Source organism: Lynx rufus, unplaced genomic scaffold, assembly GCF_022079265.1.
Source record: "Lynx rufus isolate CCGP_SWC_20201006 ecotype Redwood Valley unplaced genomic scaffold, mLynRuf1.p SCAF_2, whole genome shotgun sequence".
Classification (NCBI taxonomy): Eukaryota; Metazoa; Chordata; class Mammalia; order Carnivora; family Felidae; genus Lynx; species Lynx rufus.
Window position 1 is genome coordinate 167,340,535 of NW_025814834.1, and position 16,576 is coordinate 167,357,110.

Sequence of the window (16,576 nt, forward strand, 5' to 3'; positions counted from 1 at the left end):
GCCCGACGCGGGGCTCAAACCCACGGACCACGAGATCATGACCTGAATCGAAGTCGGCCGCCCAACCGACTGAGCCACCCAGGTGCCCCAGAAAATTTGGATTTCTTCTTGAGGAAAACGGAAAGCCATTGAAGAGTTTTCAAAGTGGGTAAGAAAATAAGCACGTTTAGAAAGATCATTTTGGAAGCAGTGTAAACCATGGCTTGATGAAAGATATGGAGCCAATTGAAAGACTGTTGCAGTCTCTAAATCAAAGTTGAGATCACGGCAGAGGGGATAAAGAGGAATGAGTGGATCACAGAGAAAGTCAGAAGTAGAATCTGTGAGTCTTGATGACTTAATGGATGTGTATGCACAAAAGAGGTTTTAGGCAAGGAACAGAGGGAGAATGAGGAGTTAGGAATGACTCCCAAGAATAGCTGGATGAACGTGGTACCTCACAATGAAAACACCCTCTAGAAGCAAGAAGTATGAATAAAAATCAATCAGCATTTGCTAACAAATTTGTAGAGTGATTTTATAATCATCATTATCATAAAATAACTGTATGTGTTACACTTTATAATTTATCAGTGCTATAATTAACATTGCTTCATTCGATCCTGTGATATTTTTCCATGTTACAAATTAGAAAATCAAATTACAGTTTAAATTACCTTCTCAAGCTCTCTTAGCTGGAAGCTACAGTACCAGTATTAAAACTCTCGTATTCTAACATCAAGGCCACTATGACACAGTATAACATTTGGTAGAATTATAGTTCTTGTCATTACTATGAATGATCAATCTATTGAAAGTTCCTTTTGTGCTAGAGACTCTGACAGTACTCTGCATAATTTAATCCTGACAACCACCCTAATAAATTCAGCATTATTATCTCTATTTTACAAGTGAAGAAACAGATTCAGAAACATTGAGTATTTAAGGTCACATAGATATTAAATGGCAGAACTGAAATCTGATTTTTCAAATCTGAATGCCACAGACAGTACTTACAACTCATGCCAACCTGCTCTAACACCATGTATTAGACGTTCTTGTGACCATAGTTCCTCGATAAGCAATTTATAGATGAAACATACGTTTACTCAATCCATTGGTTGTTAATTTGGATTTTTGGTTCATGTTAATTGTGGATCTTCATATTACCAATCATATTGAACACATGGTAATTAATTCCAGCTGTTAAGTCCAGATAACTGATCTTACTTTGCTTTGGTCTAAAAACTTGGATCATATAAACATTCTCTACATCTATAAGAATGTAAATAACCTTAAGGTAATTATACCAGTGAGAATAAATCAGATTACGTTGCCACAGCCAATAATTGCCAAATCTCAGCGGCTTTAAATGGTGAGAATTTACTTCTCGTGTACATTACATGTTCATTACGGGTGAGCAGGTGGTCTCATTTTATATTTTTTTGACCAGAGACCAGGTTCCATCAAGAATGATGTCGGTCATCAAGGTGGAAGAGAGGGAGGACTGGGGAATCATGCACCAATCTTTAAATGCCAGGTAAAAGTAGCATATGTTACTTCCAATCACCTTTTATTTGCCAAAGTATGTCACATGGCCACATCCAATTTTAAAGAACAGGGAAATAGAATCCCACCATGTGCCTGAGAGGAAGAGAACTGGAAATATATCTCCCTTAGAAATTCACAACTATTCCAAATATTAGTCAACTTCATGGTGAAAGATGTTCTGGGGTTGAATAAGTTTGGGAAATATTGAATTCAACAAATTAAAGAAGTTTCCTAACTATAAGTCTTCCCTGAGCCTGTATATATAACATGCATCATTAATCTACAGAAAAAGGGACCATTACTATAGGATTTTTTTCCCCAAAGACCATCTTCAAAGACTCATGTCCTAAAGACAATACTTTCAGAAATAGTACTCTAAGGTTCTGCTTTTAGAATGTATTTGTGGAAAGAGGAGAGGAATGAAGAAGGAGAGGAAAGAATGAAGGAAGGAAAGAAAAAGACCAGAGCAGTGCAAATTTTTGGATAGTTTTGAGATCAAGAGTTATACATAAAAGCCTTCCATAGTAGCTAGTTGCAGCCAAAAAATGCATTTCTAATCTCTTGCATACCACATTAATTTACTGAGCATCTGTTAAACATCATATATTATCCTACATAAAGCATGTAATATAATGCAGATTAGTATCTCCTCACAGATGAAGAAACTAACTCAGAGAAGACAATTACATATTTAAAGCCACACAGATAGTAAACTGAGCTGCAGACTAGATGAGAAGGAAAAGTCATATCAACCTCCAAACAGAAAGGATTAAATGCTCTAGTCAGAGGTACAAGAAGCAAACTCTTTTTGGTCAAAAGATGGAAAGATTCATTTTCATTTTGGTTATCTTCTCTGGTTGTACCTTGAGCTATGTGCAAGGAGTGATATTTGAAGGCCTGAATGAAGAGCTTTGAATGCCAGGCTGTTTGGATTTTATTCTCCAGGTAATGCTGAGCCATAGAAAGGTTTTGGGTCAGGAGTAAAGGAATCAGATAATCATAAGAAGACTTAGCATTTCAAGTTCAAGGGAGCCCTAAGTAATTCAGTCCAACTCTCTCGATTCACAAATGGCAAAAGTAAAGCCCTCAAAATGGAAACGCCACAACTAGGGCTTTCATTATTGGCATTAGCTTTTTATCTGGGAACGCCACCTGATTAGTTTGCCTCCCTTTGGTCTCAGGCTGAGCTCAGGTCCCACTGGCCTTGCATTTGCATCCCAAATTAACGTAAACCCTGATGAGGTCTTAACAGCTGGCAGAAGAGACTATTTTGAGCCCAGGGGGATAAAGTGGGGATGGTAGCAGAATTCAGAGGTACCTGAGTGCATCTGACATCCAGGATAGGGATCATCCCTTGGCTGAATATTTCTCTCCTGGGTTGTACAGAAGCCCAGCCCATAGCTACTGATCACAAGTTTATTGCAGAGCTATGTTACACTTGGCATTATCAAGATGGGCAGTATAAGTCTCCAAAGAAGGGAAGAAGTTGGTAATAAATGGCTAAATAATTGCTGATGTTGTGGGTGTGCTAGACTTGGTCATGCAGATGCCCCTCTGGAGTTGATAAATGGCAGATTCACCTGCCATATTGACCTATGAAAAGATAAGGGAGCTCTGTCTGATGTCAAAACCATTCCTGCACATTATGTGCCTTTCTTAGCAAAATGACTCTCCTCCTACCTCCCAGTTGTGTGAGCCAGAGACCTAAGTACCATTTTTGGCCTCCTTATCCCTGATATCTAATTTGTACCAAGCCCTCCTATTTTTTGAATACTGCCATCTGCCCCATCCTTTCCGCAATGACTTTAGTTGAGAGCACATCATATCTCATCTAAATTATTGCCAAAGCCTTTTTTGTTTGTTTCTCCTCCCTCAAATCTTGCTCCCCTTAATCCACTCTCCCTACTGCAGCCAGAGAGATTGAGAAAGCAACAGTTCTTTGAAGTAATATATCTATTTTTCAGAGTCAGAAATGCTTTCAATCAGAGCATTGATTTTCTTATTCCGTTTTCTGGCTTCCCTGCAGAAAAATGGTAATGCCACAAGAAGTATGGGTGATATGATCTTGATCACTGGCTGAACGGATTTTTTTTCCAACCAGAGATCACACAAGAGGAATCAATTTAAAAGATTAGTTTTCAATTTGCTAAAAAGTGAGTCAACAACTCTTTAAGATCTCAAACTCCAGCTTTTCTAGTTTAGGTAAGAGCTTTGCCAGAATGAGCACTTTCAGAAAGTTTGCAAGAGAAGTTTCATTATTTAGCTCATTGGAAGTTTATTCAGGTTTCTGTTATAAAAAATATGTATTGATTAATGCATGCCTAAGTCATGGGGTGAAGGATAACAAGGAAGATTCTAGTCAGAGAACTTCCCCTGTATTCTAAAGGAAAGTTATGTTTTCTAGTCCATCCCAATGGTGAGGGAAGAAGATAAATGTTTATATTGTCAAGCAGGACATGCGTTATCTCATTAGTTTTAAGAAGCAGTTATTGGGGCACCTGGGTGGCTCAGTTGATTAAGCGTCTGACTTCAGCTCAGGTCATGATCTCGCAGTCCATGAGTTCAAGCCCTGCGTTGGGCTCTGTGCTGACAGCTCAGAGCCTGGAGCCTGTTTCAGATTCTGTGTCTCCTTCTCTCTGACCCTCCCCTGTTCATGCTCTGTCTCTCTGTGTCTCAAAAATAAATAAATGTTAAAAAAAGAAATTAAAAAAAAGAAGCAGTTACTATCACAATTTTACAGAGAAGAATTCTTGGAGAGGTTAAATATTTTGGTTAAGATTCTAGATCATCTAAGTGGGATACGAAGATTCAAATTCAAAACACAAGAATGCAAATTTTTAAAATTTTTTTTAAATGTTTATTTTTGAGAGACAGAGTGAGAGGGGAAGAGGGGCAGAGAGAGAGAGGGAGACAGAATCTGAATCAGGCTTCAGGCTCAGAGCTGTCAGCACGGAGCCCAATGCAGGGCTTGAACTCAGGAACTGTGAGATCATGACCTGAGCCAAAGTCAGAAGCTTAACTGGCTGACCCATCCAGGTGCCCCAAACACAAATTCTTAAGTTAGTTTTCTCATGGCTTTGAGAAGGTATTGCTTTCGATACTGAAAAACTCTTACAAGATAGGTTTTCGCACTCTAAAGATATGCTTATCAAAGTTTAAAGGGTTTAAAACTTGCCCCATGTCACTTAGTAAGTGACAAGGCTGACATTGAAAGTCCGACTTGGCTACTTCCAAAGCTTGTGTTTTTCCAGATGTCTTCCAAGAGAGCATCCTGTTTATTGTCTCATGGATGCCGCTAATGGTAAGTGATGGCGTTCAGAAGTGACTGAATAACTAGCAATAATCATAAAGGCACATTATCAAAACTTCACAGTGTAACCTATGTGCTTTGCAAATATTGTTAAAACGAGATTCTGACCAATAAAATGTCAGGAAAGCTAGTATAAATTGGACAAGTGTGAAGGTAGTTCAAAACTTGATTTGGCAATATTCACCACGTCAGATTCTTATTCAGCAAGACGAAGGGCTCCATTTTGACTTTTGTTTCTATTTTCTGTCCTTCTTGCCATCTCAGAAGTGACGCTTGAGGAGTCTATAGAAGCTCTGTGGACTAGAGTACATAAAAGCAGTCATCTATACCTGTGCTGGCCCCAGGTAGAGAAGGCACCCGGAAGGAATCCCTCAAAGTCAAGGTAACATTAACTCATGTGACTTCTTCATTTATTTTTTTTCCCCAAGCTTGTTTTAGTATGTCTCTAATTACTGCTAAGCCACTTCTACATCAGTTTCAGGGGTTAATTATCAAAATAAATTGAATTTGGCTTGGGAAAGACATGAGCTTGCTACCTTTCAGACAGTAAAGACCTTGTTTTCTTTAGTCTCCAGCTTGAAGTCATTTGATTGCATAACTACTTTGATGATCTCAACATCTATGGCAGGTGCTATGGGGAATAGAAGCATGTGATGCTAAGGGACATGTTGAAGTAGCATGGATAATTTCATACATGGACAATTACAGAATATAATAAGTTGGAATTAAGGCAGGTGCTAAATAAGGACGCAAGGAAGGAATCTGTTATTGAGCACTTACTAAGTGCCAGATAGTTTCATGTACAACATTTCATTCAGTCTGATGATAGCATCCTGTGAAGTAATATTGCCACAATTTACCATTTTACCGGGAACAAAGTTGTTCACCCAGCTGGTAGGTAGTGTGGCTAGGGGGCAAACCAAGTCTATCTGGCTTCAAGAGCTGAGGTCTTTGTTTATACTGTGTCTCAGATGGGAAAAAGAAGATGGTGAACTGCTGTAATAAATGATAGAGGCAGTGGTGTTTGATGGAGGCCCTAAAGGACGTATAGGATTTGGGGAGTTATGGCAAGTGGGGTGAAGTGAAATTCTAGTGGGAATTCTAGTAGGAATTGTTTGCTCAGAATGTTGAGGTGGGAATGAACCTAACTAACATGTTTCAGGAATACTGAGGGGACTGATTTCACTGCTTTTCTTCATTAAAAAAAAATGTTTATTCATTTACTTTGAGAGAGAGAGAGCGCGCGCATCCATGCGCGCCCGTGCGAGTGGGAGAGGGGCTGAGATTGGGAGAGAGAGAATCCCAAGCAGGCTCTGCATTGTCAACGCAGAGCCCACGGTGAGGCTTGATCTCACCAACTGTGAGATTATGACCTGGGCTGAAATCCAGAGTCAGACGCTTAACGGACCAAGCCACCTAGGCACCCCTCTTCATTTTTCAATTCAAGATGTTTAACTGGAATTCTTTCTGCTAATCCCATATTAAAGTAGGAGGTAGAATTTATTTAAGGTTCTATTTTAATAATTAACTGTTGGTTATGTCTTACAATAAAAAGTTAAAACAGGAAAATGTGATCACATAATAAATGTCATAACCACATATATGAATGTAAAAGTGTCAATGCAGTTGCAAATGACTTTGGTAAACGAAAATATTTTAGAAAATGACCCACGGTTTTTATATTTTGTTGGGCTAATTTCTTGAAAAATTATGAACTCATCACTCCCACATTGAGTGGGAGTTACATAGTTACTAGATGTTAGCAGATATAAGTGCTTTTAATCTCAAGAGAGTAAACCTAATTTACCAGATTTAGCATAATTTATCCATCTCTGGATTAGCAAGCCAAAATGCACTAGAAAGAATGCATTTGGAATATCTATGAAACACATCGGGCAATTGAACGGATGTTTGTGCAAGGCTCTGTTTTAACACCACTGACATCAGAATACAGTTTATTTAATCTTTCACAGAGTACTTTTCAGAGTATTTTCTCATATATTATTTATTCAATCCATTACTGGCTTATTAATCAGCATTCATTCATGTAAGTTTTCTTGGAGCTTGCCAGTGTGCTAAGGTGCTGATAAATAAATTGGAATGTAGTTAAATTGAGGGAGGACTTTGGGAACAACACCCTAATAACAGTGGGAACCACTTTTGGTTTTCAGACATAGAGGTTTAAATCTCTCCACTTCCTTCCTTACTGATCAACTTTGCAGGGCATACACAAGGGTTATTTTTGTTTGTGTGTTTTTTATTTATAGCATGTAACGAATACCTTGGAGGCTGCTGGTCATGGAGCAGTGGTAGCCAGTACAACAGAAGGTGAACTTGGACTTGGCTCCTCATTGGCTGCAGGATACAGGTTGTTGTCACTCCTTCTCTCCGCTCTGATGTTTCCTCTCCTGCAGATCCAGGAAGGTGGAGATGACTAAGTTCTCCCCAGAATGTCTAATCTTTCTGAAGCCAGACCAACATTTAAAGAAAATGATGTGCAGGACTCAATTTCCTTTAAAAACACCCAATGCACGTCCCCAAGTGCAGAACTTGGCTACAACCTTCCTTCTTTGTCGAGACTCTCTTCCGTACAGCTGAGAGAAGAAACTACTTCTAACTTCCAGATGAGCACGAATGAAGTTTTGGAGGAAAGCCTGGTGCAACACTTTCCGCAGGTGGAGTCCTCAGGAGAGAAGAGACTTCAGGATGAACAGCTGGCCAAAGGCTTTGGGGCTCAAAGAAGCTTTGGGGCTCTTGTCAGGACAAGACTTACAGACATTGTGCTGCACTGATGGCTTTTCCGTGACTGATTTGCACGCTCTTTGTTAAGACAAGAGCAGATGCGCAATGAAGGTAGAGCTTTGAGCATCGCTTAATCACGGTGTTTTACTGCTCAGTACAACACTTGCATTGTGTTATGAAAATAATAGCTTTGGGCTAGGCAATCTTTCTTTCCTAATAGTTGTGGATCAATAGTTAAAACCACAATGAAGTGTACTTTCTCTCTTTGCCAAAGTGAATGCACTGTTCTTTTCAAATTTTAACTAATCTTTTGAAATTTTAAATGCTGTGCAAAATTGCAGTTAAAATGCCATAAACCAAGCTCACTGTGATTTTCTTCTTGTAAAAAATTTTAAAATAACTTTAAAACAGTAAGCAGATTATGCTGGTGGTAGGAAAATGTTAAAAAATAAGCATAAAAAGAAAATAAAAATCAACTCTTACCTCATCATCCAGAAATAACTATCCACTCTTAACTTTTGGGTTGCTGTATATTATTAACTGAGAATTTAAACATTGTTTCATGGTCAAGTATAAGAATCTAAACAAAGTACTTTTTCTCAAAACATCTTTAAGTGTTCAGTAAATGTTTCCTAATATGCAGCCCTTCTACTTGAGGATAGCTGGAGACATATGTGTATCAGTTAGATCTCCCTAAAACCCAGAGAATATTTGAGTAATGAGCTCCTTCCTATAGTCTGGGCTGCTTTGGTTTTGCCTTCCTACTGCTGAGATAAAAGGACATTGTGTTGGGGCACCTGGGTGGCTCAGTCGGTTGAACCTGCGACTTCCGCTCAGGTCATCAGGTCATGATCTGACACTCGGTGAGTTGGAGCCTTGCATCAAGCTCGCTGCTGTCAGCTCAGAGCCTTGAACCTGCTTAGGATTCTGTGTGTCTCTTTCTCTCTCTCTGCCCCCCTCCTTGTGTTCTCTCTCTCTCAAAAGATAAATAAAAATAAACATTTTTTTAAAAAAGGACATTGTATTCTCCTTCTAGAAATTAAGAAACTGAGACCTGTATAGCCAAATCTCGTGACACAATTGGATGTTTTTACAGACAGACAAAGTAAGGAAATCACGAAACTATGTTTTCATTTCTAACTCTGACATTCAACTCCCCACTGGTTTGTAACAATACACTCTCTGTTCATCTGTGGTGCTGGTCTTATTACTACTACAGTCTGTATTTGAAATCTATCTACTACATTCTGGGCACTTAAACTGTCAAAGCCTTGTGCATGGCATTTAAACATTTTAACACATTTGTTGCAGGAAACCTATGAGTGTGGACAGTACATTTCATCACCATTTTGCAGATAAAGAAACTAAAGCTCAGTGGAATCAGGTAAACATGTCCTAAGTCACAGGCAGCTAAGGAGGGTGGTGTTACTGGATTCAAACTTAGGCTGCTTAGCACGAAGGCAGTCACATCAAACTGTACTGGTGGTCAATGTATTCTTCACCACCAGGAACTCCCCGGGTGTTTTTGTTCGTTTGGTTTTTGGGTTTGCGATTTGTGTGTGTGTGTGTGTGTGTGTGTGTGTGTCACTGGAAGAATGTCCATTGATGAAGTGGTGAAAATCATATTAAGTCTCAGTCTTTGAATACATGCCTTTTCAATACGGGTGGGTGTGAAATGGGGAGACTGCATGAAGTGCTTTTGCAGCATACTGGAGTGTGATGGTGATCTCATGGTAAAGCACTTACCTGATTGAATTGTGAACTTAAACTAGCTGCTTTTCCCGTGAAGCATCTTTTTTTTTTTCTTTAAGAAAGACTGAAAAACTGTAGTTATTCAGATATGGTATTTGAAATTTAAAAAATGTGAAAATGAACAAAATGAGCCTCACTTCAAGAAAAACAATTGACAATATTTATTACTGATGATAAAATTCAAGCTTCCAAGCAATTTTAAAATACTTTTATCCTCTACCATGGGCACCAGTGGTGATATTAATGAATTTTACTTTTTGATATCGTGTAGTGAAATGTGTTAACATTTGGGAAATCTGCATAACTCAGTGAACCAATATTTTCCAAATGATGGATGCATGATATTACAAAATCATGAGTGGGGAAAAGACCCATTTAATGTGCAAAATAAAGATTTTAATCTAACGGTACAAAAATTCATTGATGTGATTTCAGATTCTACATTGCAACTAACCTTTAATAAACAGCTACTTGTCAAGTTTTGGTATAATATTAAAAAAGAATATCAAAATGATCTAAAAAGATAATTTCATTAAATAAAATTGAAATCATCTTAAATTAATGAAACAAAATAGTCTTTTAAAATAACCTTCCCTTTTTCAACTAAATATCTGGATTTTCTGTGAGGCTGGACTTTTCTTTTCATATATTCAATCAACATAACACACAGTAACAGACTGAATGCAGAAGCTGATAATGAGAATTGTGCTGTATTTTATAAAGGCAGTCCTTAGAGACTTGTAAAAATATAAAACAGGGTCATTCTTCAACATATGTATTTTGTTTTGTGAAAATAGATATTTTTCATAAAATGTTATTGTGTTAATATGTGGTAGGTTTATTATTTTTAAATGCGTTAATAAATATTTTTAAGTTTCTGTTTTAAATGCCAGTATGATAAATCTGGATAAATTCAACCCACATAAACAAAAGCCCTTTGAAGTTCTTAATAATTTTTAAGAGTATAAAGAGTTCTGAGACCAAAAAGTTTGAGTTCCTATTCTAGAACATATATGTTTTTAGATTTCATCAATAGATATTCAAGTTGTTTGCAGTAGTTGCCATTATAAATAAAGATGAAGTAAACAGCCTTGTTTATGTACCCTTACATACTGACACTTTTACTTTAATGGGATAGCTTATCAAGTTGCTAAGAAAAAAGGCATGTTTATTTTTTCAGGATATTTGTAGTAGTTACTATTTATTTGATATATACTTATAGTTATTTAAAATGTATCTATATAATTTAAGTACATGGAGAAACAAAAAAGAAAAATGAGACCTACTCTCTTCACTTAAATAAATCCCATAGTCAGGATGGGTGAAAAATATATGTATCAAGTTAGGAAATGCAAATAATCCAGAGAAGTGTGAAATAAAACAAAACTTCATTGCCTTCCATTTGGTTCTAAAGTAATAGTATAACCCTTATGAAGAGTTTCTTATAATTTCTGCCAGAAAAGAAATGTTTATATTGAATTTATATAGTATAGCTACAAATACAGTTAGCTAGCTTGCTCTATATCTGTGTCTATCTCTCATCTATCTACCTACCTATCTGCCTATTTATCTATAGCAGAGATTTTTAACTGTCCTCCAAAATTTCTCCTCTTCCTTTTGGTCACACAGCTAGACATCTCAGTCTCCTTTGCAGGTATATGTGGTCACGTGACTAATTTTGGCCAATTAAATGTGAGTAGTAGTGATATGTGCCACTCCAAGACTAGCCCTTAAAATCATTCATACTATTCCTCAACTTAGCAAGTAATAGCCTTTGAGTTATTTTATGTATTTACATTTAAAAATTTTTTCGTTTTATTTTTCATTTTTTTTGAGAAGGTGTGCAAGCAGGGGAAAGGGAGAGAGAGAATCCACCCAGCATGGAGCCCCACATGGAGCCCCACCTGAGTTGAAATCAAGAGTCAGGCGCTTAACCAAATGAACCACCCAGGCACCCAGTTGTTTGATGTTTGATTCTTTTTTTTTTTTTTACAGGAATTAACCTACTCTAATACAATACCTACTGGGTTTATCATACTATTTAAAAAAGATTTTTTAATGTTTATTTACTTTTGAGAGAGACACAAAGCGCAAGCAGGGGAGGGGCAGAGAGAGAGAGGGAGACACAGAATCTGAAGCAGGCTCCAGGCTCTGGGCTGTCAGCACAGAGCCCGACACAGGGCTAGAACCCACAAACCGTGAGATCATGACCTGACCCTTAACTAAGCCACCCAGGTGCCCCTATCATACTATTTTACACAGAAAGTGACTACCATACTACTTGCATCCTGTTGTTGTATGTAATATATCTTGGAGATATTTCAGTAACATTTTGGTATGTGTATTTTAAATTTAAAAACATATATGAAGAGGGCCACGTGGGTGGTTCAGTCAGTTAAGCGTCCAACTTCGGCTCAGGTCATGATCTCGCAGTTTGTGGGTTCCAGCCCCGCATCAGGCTCTGTGCTGACAGTTCAGAGCCTGGAGCCTGCTTTGGATTCTGTGTCTCCCTCTCTCTCTCTGTTCCTCCCCCACTCACACTCTGTCTCTATCTCTATTTCTCAAAAATAAATATTAAAAAAATTAAAAAAAACATATACCAAGAGATTACCATTTAAAAAGTTTGTATTAATCCATATTCCTACAAGAAATTCGTGTGAGTACATATTTCTCTATATTCTCACCTATTCATAGTGTTACTGCACTTGCTAAAAATTTGCAATTCTTAAAGGTGAAATACTGAATATCATTTTTTACTTTATTGGCATTATCATGGCTATGGTCACCGTTGGATTTATTGGACATTTGTATTTTCTCTTCTGTAAATTAGTCTGTTTCTGTGCTTTGCCCATTTTTAAATGTATTTATGATAGCTTTCTTGTTACTTTTCAAAGTTCTTTAATATTAAGGATACTAACTTTTTGAATGTCATCTGAGAAAAATACGTTCCCCCTCTTTGGTATGTCTTGACTTCAGTTAGTCTTTTGTCAATATCTGTCTTTTATAGTTTCTGTATTTTCTGCTTTGCTTAGGAATATCCCCCTTAGTGCGAGGTTGTAAAACAATTCTACTATGTTTTATTCTGATAATTTTGTTTTATATCTTTTGCATTTAAATTTAACCCACATTAGGGGTGCCTGGGTGGCTCAGTTGGTTAGGCGTCCTGCTTGTTATAGGCTCAGGTCATGATCTCATGGTTGGTGAGTTTGAGCCCCTGGTTGGCTCCATGCTAATAGCACAGAGCTTGCTTGGGATTCTCTCTCTCTCTCTCTCTCTCTCTCTCTCTCTGCCCCTCCCTCGCAAACGCACAAGTGCTCTCTCTCTCAAAATAAATAAATACGTTTTAAAAAAGTAAATTTAATCCACATTACACTTATTTTTGTATAGAGTGTTTAATTTTCATTTTCTTCCAAAGGGACAGAACATTTTTCCTGCATTATTTATTAAATGAACCATCTTTTGCCCATGGAAATTTCATGTCACTTTAGTCATATGTTTTTTTCATTACATTTGGAACTATTATAGGGCCTTTCTTGTGTTCACTTCTCTACTTATTGTGAACTAGCCACATACTACTTTGATTTCAGTAATTTTATGGGAAATTTTAATATCTTTTAAGAAAAGCTGTCCATCATTATAGATTCGGTTTCTGGGGGGAATTTTTATGGCTATTATGAAACATAGATTCTTCCATATGGATTTTATAATTATGTTATTTTGTTCCCCAAAAACTTTATTGGAATTACAATTTGAATTGCATTGCATTTATACTAATGAAGGAAATATCATATTCTATGATATTAAGAATTCCTATCCAAAATATGTTTCTATAATAATATAGCATTTTATTCCTTTTAATAACTTTTTGTAATGTTAATTATGTACATCTTGCACCTTTTTATATTACCTTTTTATTTGCCACTTTTATTTGCCACTGTGAATGAGAAATTTCCCCCATGCTCGTTTCTAAATCTTACTGTGGTACAAAGAAAAATCTTGATTTTTGTACATTCATCTTTTCTCCAGAGCCTTCTCCAGTTATTTTATTAAATTTAATGGCTGCTTTGCTAGTTTATCTTGGGCTTTCTAGGTATACAATATTATCATCTGGTAATAAAAAGGTAATTTTATCTCTTCCAATATTTATTGCTTCATATTCTTCATGCAGCAATGCTTTATTGAGATTAATGCCAGGCATTGTTGTGGATTCTATGGCTACAACTGTGAATAAAACAGATGAATAAAGTGTATATTCTAGTGGAAGGCAGACGTAAACAATAGAAATATTAAATAATGACTGATGCTGAGGAGAAAAGAAAGTATGGGAGGGGGATAGGAAGGTTTGGTGGTGGAGTGGATTTGAGACAAGGTGGCTAGGGAGAGCCTTACAGGGAGGGGAACCACTCAAGAATTCTCAACAACAGTGATGATAGTAAGCATCTCTTTCATGTTCCTAATTTTAATGGAAATGGCTTTAACATTTCAGTACTCAGTATGATGTTTGCTGTTTAAAATATTTTTAAAAATAAATAGTAAAGCAATAGTCTTTACATTATATATGTATATATATTATTGGCCATCTTAAGAGTGTTATTCTATTATATATTGCTTAAGAATTTATTTTGTTATAAGCAGCTTCTCGATTTTATCAAATACCTATTTAACTTCATCATATATTTTTCTCTTTTGTTAAAATGAAGAATTACTTTGATAGTCTTATGTTGAGATTTCTCTGCATCCTCAGAATAAATCTGATTATGGTGTAATCTTTACTTTGATATGTTGTATATCAGAAGAACTGAATGTGTTTTTTTTATTTATTTGTGGCTTTTGTTAATTCAATCTGATAAGAAAATGAAGCAAATTCATGTTTAATGAGTGACATGATATACTTGATTATATTCCATATAATCTAGTATTTATTTTAATATTTTTGTTTGCATTTCTCACTTATTAATTTAGAAATGTTATTGTCTTTTTCTATGTCATTGCCGGTTACTTTCCACTTTCTGCTAGATATATTAAAATCTCAACTTCCTTATTATGATTCTAATTCTCTTCCTCCACTAAGATGAACCCTTTAGAACAAAGGTGGTCAAACTATGGCCCATGGGTCAAATATCCCCTATCATCTGATTTTGTATGGCTTACATACTAGAAGGGTTTTTACTTTGAAAATAGTTGGAAAAAAAGTCAAAAGAAGAGTAACTTCATGATACATGAGAAATGTAGAAAATTAAACTTTCAGTTACACAAAGTTTTATTGGAACACAGCACACTTACATGGTTATTTACTGTCCATGGCTGCGTTTGTGTTCCATGGCAGCGTTAAGTAGTCAAGTGGGAGACCATATGGTCTACAAAGCTGAAAATATTTACTATCTGGCCCCTTATTGTTTTCTGACCTATGCTTAAGGACATTTCCTAATTGTCTAATTTTCTCAGGTTGACCCAACTCTCTAGAGTGAGTCCTTAGAAGACTTTTATTTATGTTTTTGAACAAGGATGCAAGTAAGCAACTTAGCTGTATTTTTAATTTTTTAGCTCTCCTACCAAAGTTCTTGTTATAGAATAAATTTTCTTTAAAAAATATAAAGATAATGTATTTTTATAATTAACTAACAACATACAGTTTATTTTTCTCTGAAATGAAATAACGGCTAAGCTTAATATTTCTCATATGAACTTTAAAAATGATTTCCAGCACCCCCTGCACAAATCAGGCTGGATATTCTGTTCTTTTGGTATTTAGATGATCCACCCTCATGGTTTGTGGGAAGCAACAATTTTCCTTTTATGACTACAAATGTAAAGTGAAACTTAGTGTTTCCCATACTGGTTATACTGGTTCCTTGCCTTGCTAAGTAGGGAAATAGCCTAGTGGGTGGGTGGAGAACCACAAGTTTCAAGTTGTGTCCTGCACTAGGGGGAAGAAAAAGTTGTGTACTGTAGTTAAACTGTGATGAAAGCTACCGAGGAGAAATTACAGGAAACTTTAATCAGATACTTAACATATTTAAGCCTCAATAAACCTTATAGTTGTGTTCTAGTATGTGTTCACGCATGTGAAGAAGGGAAGAGAACATATGAGATCAAATGGACACTAAGACAGGAAAAAACAAGTAGCAATAAGCAAAAACATTAAAAGAAACCAAGTACTGAAGTGGAGGCAAGACATCTGATTGGAAGCAGTATAAAAATAGAGGTTAGCAAAAAGAGGTTAATTTGGAGATAAATAGGGTTTCATAATAAATGTGGACTTGAGGAAAAATTACTTGTCAAAGATCTAGCAATAGATGATTAAAACTTTGAACAGAAAGAAAAAACATCAGGTAATCTACGGTATGACATTATGGGGTGAACCGAAATTGCTAAAACATATGCTCAATTCTTTAGGAAAACAGGATCTGTAGGAAGAAATTGGATGTCCACAATAAAGGTCTATGATAGGCCAGACATTTTATGGATACTTTTCTTCTAAGTCTTCAAGGCAAGAACATGAGCAGTGGTCATTGGCCACAAATCAATAAGTAGTGATCATTATTATAATCATTTCTACCTTTGAAAAAACTGAGGCTCAGGGCACTGGCCACTTTGCCCAAAGTCACACAAGCTAAAAAAGGCTGGAAGCAAAAATGACTATTTGTCAAGTCTGTGCTTAAATAACAAAATAACAAAAAAAAACCCGAGCCTCCAAACAAAAACAACTATACCACATTGCTGCTGAAAAGAAATGAATTCAGAACAGAGCTGAGGTGGAATGTGGCCAGAGTAATGTGTGGCCAATTTGGCCTGGAGAACCAGTTCCGCTGTTAGTGAAAGCATCATGGCGGTGAGGATGGGAACAGACTGCAGGAGGGAAAAGCAGAGTAGCAGAGAAAATCAGAAGTGGTGGGTGTATGCCACTTCCTTAAGAACTGAGAGAGCAAAAAAGCATAGTAAGTTATCCGTAACTATTTGAGTTTTCTTAATGTGTTTTTTGATAATATCTAGAAAGACAGGGCAAATAATGGTCCCAACAAGGCAAGTGTTCATTTTCTAAAATGCTAGATTTAAAAATTCTAATTTCTCAACTGTTGTTTTTTAAATAACCCTCTATACTGGATAATTCCCAACAGTTTAAAAAAATCAGTGAGCTGGGCAGCGCTTAATTTCCCAGCGTGTAATCTATTGGACTCTGTTGCAAGGGTCTCCTATTATATTTTCTTTAAAGTCATCCTATTAACAATGACAACAGACAAC

General features: G+C 36.5%; 1 protein-coding gene across 1 annotated transcript; it reads left to right on the plus strand.

Moving 5' to 3' along the window:
* Positions 1-107: 107 nt before the first annotated feature.
* On the plus strand, positions 108-8,371 carry INSL5 (insulin like 5). The gene is given in 5 exon segments (XM_047084619.1): positions 108-148; positions 1,433-1,519; positions 5,105-5,222; positions 7,108-7,556; positions 7,558-8,371. Coding segments are annotated over 2 exon segments (378 nt in total). The 5' UTR covers positions 108-148; positions 1,433-1,519; positions 5,105-5,222; positions 7,108-7,290; the 3' UTR covers positions 7,670-8,371.
* The last annotated feature ends 8,205 nt before the right edge of the window (positions 8,372-16,576 follow it).